Source organism: Benincasa hispida, chromosome 4 (genome assembly GCF_027475165.1).
Source record: "Benincasa hispida cultivar pf3 chromosome 4, pf3_genome.v1.1, whole genome shotgun sequence".
Lineage (NCBI taxonomy): Eukaryota > Viridiplantae > Streptophyta > Magnoliopsida > Cucurbitales > Cucurbitaceae > Benincasa > Benincasa hispida.
The window spans coordinates 58,352,808-58,359,600 of record NC_143481.1 but is presented as its reverse complement, the minus strand read 5'-3'; the positions used below and the strand labels follow the sequence as shown (position 1 = coordinate 58,359,600).

At 28.0% G+C, this 6,793-nt stretch overlaps 1 protein-coding gene across 1 annotated transcript; it reads left to right on the top strand.

Moving 5' to 3' along the window:
• Positions 1 to 795: 795 nt before the first annotated feature.
• YUC11 (Flavin-binding monooxygenase family protein) lies at positions 796 to 3,746 on the top strand. The gene is made up of 4 exons (XM_039030809.2): positions 796 to 1,407; positions 2,145 to 2,378; positions 3,143 to 3,265; positions 3,431 to 3,746. The coding sequence occupies exons 1-4, from the start codon at positions 796 to 798 to the stop codon at positions 3,614 to 3,616; spliced, it is 1,155 nt and encodes a 384-aa protein (XP_038886737.1). The 3' UTR covers positions 3,617 to 3,746.
• Positions 3,747 to 6,793: the final 3,047 nt, after the last annotated feature.

The window sequence follows — 6,793 nt, the reverse complement described above, 5'->3', positions numbered from 1 at the left end:
ATACACATAAAAATTTATATCATCAATTTCGAGGTTAAAGGTTCGATTTTCATTGATAAAGCCTTGACAATTTATTCTCATAAAAAATACACAATTAATTTTAATTTTGAATAAAATAAGCGACAGTATTTTTTAATACAATATAACTTAGATGATACTTATTAATTATGGATATCATTCTATCATTTTTAGAAGAAAAAATCATACAAAATAAATCCCTGATTTGCTATATATATATATATATATATATTTGCATCTTTACCATAATAATAATAATAAAACAACAAACCCTTGCATGACAAAATAAGTCAATCTTTTGGAATAAACAAAAAATTTTACAAAATAAGTAAACTTGTCAAATACATGGTTTTCTTTTGATAATAAATACAAACAATCAATACATCCACGTGAATATAATTCAACTGGCATAAATTTATATGCTACAATATTTTGACAATTAAATTTGTGTTTATTTAGTCTATGAATTTTCAATTTTTCGAGAATGATTTTCTTTCTATTAAAATATTCTTTCTAATCCAGGTTCTCTCTTAACCTTTTTGCTGGTTATTCTTGCAGCAAACAATGTCTAAATCTGATAAATTTAACAGAAGGAAACTAAAAAATAACTTTGTTCAATATTTTCTTGCCATATGTCTTCTCCAATAACAGCAATTTCTCAAAATAGACTCCCATTCTTCAAATATATAAACATCCAAACTTGTCTTAAATTCTTGGGCAAAAACCTAAACCACAAAACCCTCAAACTTTTTCACTAAAACCCCATAAATTTTCGCCATGGAGGAAACGCAGGTGATCATTGTCGGGGCTGGGCCGGCTGGACTCGCAGTATCCGCTTGCTTGAACCGTCTTTCGATACGAAACATCGTTCTCGAAAGAGACGATTGCTGCGCTTCTCTATGGCGAAAAAGGGCTTATGATAGGTTAAAACTCCATTTAGCCAAAAACTATTGCAGCCTTCCCTACATGTCATTCCCAGACAATGCACCGACCTATATTTCACGAGTTGATTTCCTTAAATATTTAGATGAGTACATGTCGTTTTTCGGGATCGAACCGAGATGTTGTCGGACGGTGGAACGAGCTTGGTACAACGAAGTGGAGGAGAAATGGAAGGTGGGGGTGGATAATACAAGTAGTGGTGTGCAAGAAAGGTATGATTGTAAGTTTCTTGTAGTAGCTACTGGTGAAAATAGTGAAGGGTTTTTGCCTAACATTCCTGGATTGGAGAGCTTTAATGGTGAAGTATTGCATTCAAGTGGCTATGATAATGGCCAAAGGTTTCGAGGGAAAGATGTTTTGGTTGTTGGATGTGGGAATTCAGGTATGGAGATTGCTTATGATTTGTCTAACCATGATGCAAATACTTCTATCGTCGTTCGGAGCCCGGTACTTCTTCTTCCATTGTTATCGTTTTTTCGTTGGATTCGATAACTATTTTAGGGTCAGTTTGATAACGCTTTTTTTTTTGTTTTTTATGTTGGGTAATTATGGTGTTTTTTCTTTGATTTTTATTTCAAATTGTTTTTTATATTTATAGATAAAGAAGATAAAGATTTTAAAAGAGTAGCTCATCTTCACTTGATAAAGTTTTTGTTTCTCTATTTAAAACATCATGTTTACAATGTTAAGATTTAATTAAGTTTCTTATCCCATGTGGATCATTATTAATTAAATTATTAAGGGTCGAGTATGTTTATAAATTGTAAAGACTAAATCGTTTGAAATTGATAAATTTAATGAAATAATTCAGGATAAGAACTAAATTGTTACAAATTTCAAAATATAAGAACTAAATTATTACAAATTTTAAAATATAAAGACTAAATTGTTACACATCAAAATTCATGGACTAAAAAGTTATTATAAGCTTTTACAGTTTAGTTTTGTATTTGTGAAACTTGGTTAATATTTCAAAAAGAAATTAGTAAGAAGTGAAAAAAAAGTAAAAAAGTAAAAAGTAAAAATATAAAATATAGTTATACGAATTAAAAACTTATTACTTATTTGGAAAAATAACGACTATCTTTAAATATAGAAAAATAAACTAAAATATTTATAAAATATAGTAAAATTTTAAAAATATTAGACGTTGATAGATACTGATAGACTTCTATTGTGGACAGGTACACGTGTTAACGAAAGATATAGTTCGATTAGGGATGTTTTTATTGAAATATTTTCCATGTAACGTTGTGGATTCAATTAGCATTAATCTTGCAAAGTTGAAGTACGGAGATTTTTCCAAGTATGGGATTCAAAGGCCAAGAGGAGGCCCTTTTCTTGTCAAAGCCAAAACTGGACGATCCCCTACCATTGATGTTGGATGTATGAAAAGAATTCAAAGAGGAGAGATCAAGGTTTGATTCGATACGGTTTTGATCCTGTTTGATAATTGTTTTTAGGTTTTGAAACACGCTATTTTCCTTTGGAGTGTTCTTATTAAATTTATCGAAGTGATTTCTTTTAAGGCTCAATTTAGTAACCAATTAGTTTTTTGTTTTTAAAAATTTTATTTGATTTCTCATCATTCCTTACTCATGGTTTTCATATTTTATATCTAAACATTTAGATTCTTAGTCAATTTCTCATCACAAAAACTCGTTTTCGAAAACTTTTTTTTTTTTTTTTTTTTTTTTAAAAAAATTGGTTTTGATTTTGAAAACAATCTTAAAATATATATGATAAATCGAAGAAACTAATGGTTACCAAGCGAGTTTTAGGTTTTAATTTTTTCTTTTTCTTAGAATTTGTGAGAAAACAAACATGAAAATTGTATTAGTTTCCTTTCGATTTTTTTTTTACCATGTTTTAGATATAAAAATTGAACTCTTAGGAAATAAAATTCTAATTCTATTAATATAATAAACATGCACATTAATTAAAGAAAAATTATTTCAAACGGTAAAACTGTTGAAAATATTTACAAGATATAGCAAAATTTTAGAACAATAGACTTCATTTAGTGTCTATCAGTGATATTCATAGATATTGATAGAAGTCTATCAGTATCTATCATTGATAGTTCTAAAATTTTACTATATTTTGTAAATATTTTAGTTTATTTTTTTATATTTAAAAATAGACCTTAATTATTTGGCATGACATATTATTCTCTGTTTAGGTTCTTCCATCTATAACATGTATAAAGGGAGAGCAAGTCAGATTTGCATATGGGATTATGAATTGCTTTGATGCAATCATTTTTGCCACAGGCTACAAGAGCACAGTCCTCAATTGGCTAGAGGTAATATAATTATACAATAACACTATTATTCATCTTTGTTTAAAATAATTATTTACCAATCATAGTTATATTGATTCCATATTCCAAATTGAAATAACCATTTCGAATCGTGTTAGCACTCAATAACTATGTGTTATATGTCGATTTTTTAAAAATTGTATATAGGATGACAAAAAGCACTTCAATGAAGATGGAATGCCAAATCAAAGGTTCCCAACTCATTGGAAAGGGGAAAATGGGTTGTATTGTGTTGGATTTGGACAACAAGGTTTACTAGGAATTTCAAATGATGCTCAAAAGATTGCAAGTGATATAAGCTTGGCTTTGGGTCTAAAAATTGCCATGGAGTGATGAGATACCAACACACTCATTCCAATATACAATATTTACAATATATAAATGCACAAGTATATATCTGTTTTTGTGTAATTTGAGCTTTTTGTCATACAGAAGAAAGTTATTAAAAAAGTTGTAAGTATTGTATTGGTATTAATTTGGTATTTGGGAATGACATGTTTGATTATTTTGGTTCGAAAACTCTTCTATCGTATAATTGCAACTACTATTATATTTCAAGTGCATGGCTTTTGCAATTTGAATGGATTAATTCATCGTAATCTTATCAACTTAAGTTTTAAGTTTGATTGGTGATTTAACATGGTATCAAACTAAGAATTCATGTGTTTAAATCCTCTTCGATTAATATTGATTTCCACTTATTAAGTCTGTTGCATACTTTCAACTCCAAAAGTGAGAGGTATTAAAATGTTGATATATATTTAAATTTAGGTTAACTAAAATATCATTTTAGTCTCTATACTTTCGAATGTCCAATTTTTATTTTTATATTTTTAATAAGTTTTAAATTAGTCTTTTGAAATTAGTAATAATTATTGAAAATAAGGTTATTAACCTAGGGGCATTTATGTAATTATGTAGACCCCTAGGGTTTCCTACTGTCTATTTGTATTGTGTCCTTGTATATCAGATTAATTAATAATAAAATATCTTTATATTGTGGTTTTTTTTTTCTGTAGTAGGGTTTTCACGTAATTGTGTTGTTATTCTCTTCTCTTCTTCTTCTATTTTTAACCATAATAAGTTTTAAATTATATCGCTCTCCACTGACTGAAGGTAATAAAAGGAAAATTCGATATCCGTGTACTAGATAAAATTTTATCTCTTGCATTTTTCGATATACAATCCGCAAGCACATTACCATTCCAATCAACATGTGCAAATGAAATATTAACAAAGGATCTAGAAATGGACCATCAAGCCAACATGCACCTTTCGAGATTGCAATCAGTTTGATTCAACAATTATTCTGCCATTAGGGATCACAATTGAAGCAAATTGAAGCCCTTCTTCTAATATCTCATGGACTTCCATTAGAGGTTCAGCATAGGAGAATTCCAAATATATACTTGAAGCAACAATGAGAACACCTTCAGAATTTCGAATTGCTATGCCAATGTCGGATGATCTTTTAGAGGTCGTTTGGTAGCCAATTGGTTTTTGGATTTTTGATTTTCAATTTTCTATATTTTTCTTTAGTACGTTTTAATATTAGTGTCTATAAAGTATAGACACGGATACACATACGAGATATGAATACGATAGGATATGGTGTACACCAATTTTTTAAAAATTAGTATACTGATACATTGGAAATACGTTTTCTTTTTCTTAAAAAATCTAGGATATAGATAAATTTAGCATTTAAGTTAATGATAATATAGTATAAAATATAATACAAACACTGAAATATAATACAAAAACCAACATCTAAGATGTTGAAGTAAAATTGTCAATAAAATGCAACAAAAAGTTACTTGTATTGATCAGAGAAGAAGAAGAAGATTGAAGGGAGAAGTATGAAGATAAACGAAGAACTTTTTCATTCAATTGTTGAAGATATTCAAGTGGGTTATATTTTGGTAGATGAAGATTAGATGATTTTAGAGTTTGGTATTTTATTTTTTTCTTTTAGTTTTGGACTTGAGTAGTGTGCTTTTTAAATAGTCTGCCTAATTTTATATAGAAAAAGATTAGATGAGTTGCTTATTATTTTTCTTTAAAAAAATGTAAGTGTTAGACACATCAAATCGCATGTGAAATATGCATCCAAAAAATATTTGAAAATATTGGTATCTGATACAGATTTTTTGTCCCACATGAAATATTTGTGTTTCATAGATTGATGTCGAGTATAACAACATATGTATTCCTTTAATATCCTGTGATGCACTTTGACATCCGCAATACTACGGTGCAAGACCCAATGCCTGCACTTCAAAATTGTATGCAAACATATGTATTCCTTATGATACTTTTATTTCAATTTTCGTTTTATTATAAACAATTTTTACTTTTTATATGAAATTAAATACTAAATAATATCGAATTTTTTTTCTTATTTTACACTTCAGCATCACATTAATTTTTACTTTAATGGTCATTTGAATTGCTACAAATTTTCTATAAATATATGATTTTTTTTTTTTTTTTTTTTTATCAATTTAAAACCACAAGGAAGCATAAAGAGTTGTTCTCCTAATTCTTATCTCCCATTTTTTATCTCCCTTATATATTTTATCAGTTTAAAAGTGATATCACCATAAAAGTACTACGATTTCCAACTTAGTTTTCTCTTATTTGTGCAAATTTATATATTAAATTTTGTATTTTGTAGGAAATATTCGTCTAAAGGATAAAAAAAGTCGATTTGGAACGAAAAAAAAAGACCAAAAGGAGTTAATTTTGAGCATAACAAAATTACCAAAATGCCACTCACCCCAAGTTAATTTGCACTTATTCTTTTTTTTCTTCAATTTCTCCGATTTTTGCTTCTTCCTTTATTTTTGTTTATTATTTTATTTTATTTTCTTTCTCCGATTTTTTGCTTCTTCCCTTTCTTTTTCTTTTTTTAGTTTTTCTTTCATTTGTCCGATTTTTTGCTTCCTTTTTTCTATTTAATTTTCTTTCCTTTTTTCAGTTTCTGCTTTTTCTCTTTCTCTTATTTTAAAAATTTTTTCTTTCTTTTATTTGAATTTTTTCTTCAACAAGCCAATCATCAAGTTTGATTATTATAATAAATAATAAATATAAATAGCAAATGAAAGTCTATCAGTGATAGACACTAATATTTTCTATCATTGATAACTTGATCTTTGATTATATTTTTGTAGTTAATAGCCACTTATAGAAATCTATCATCGATAGCCAACTTAGTGAATTTAATTAATAAAGTTGAATCTCGAACTAAAATGTAAGTGGAATGCCTAGAAGTTATCACTAATAGCATGTTTATCAATGGTAGAAGCTATCATCGAAAAGAAAAGAGACCTATAAATATTTGGGAAGGACAAGAAATGGGCAAAAACGTATCCAGTGGCTATGATTGATAGAAGCTACTACTGATAGCATGTTACCAGTGATAGAAACTAATACTAATAACATGTTATCGATGATAGAAGCTACTCGATAGGACGTTATCAGTGATAGAAGCTACTACTGATAACACAT

Bases quoted from the DNA above. Each gene is read 5' to 3' on its own strand.
- YUC11 (XM_039030809.2), top strand. From the start codon at position 796: ATGGAGGAAACGCAGGTGATCATTGTCGGGGCTGGGCCGGCTGGACTC. The intron at 1,408-2,144 runs GTACTTCTTCTT...TATTGTGGACAG, and splicing joins CTATCGTCGTTCGGAGCCCG to GTACACGTGTTAACGAAAGA. The intron at 2,379-3,142 runs GTTTGATTCGAT...TTCTCTGTTTAG, and splicing joins TTCAAAGAGGAGAGATCAAG to GTTCTTCCATCTATAACATG.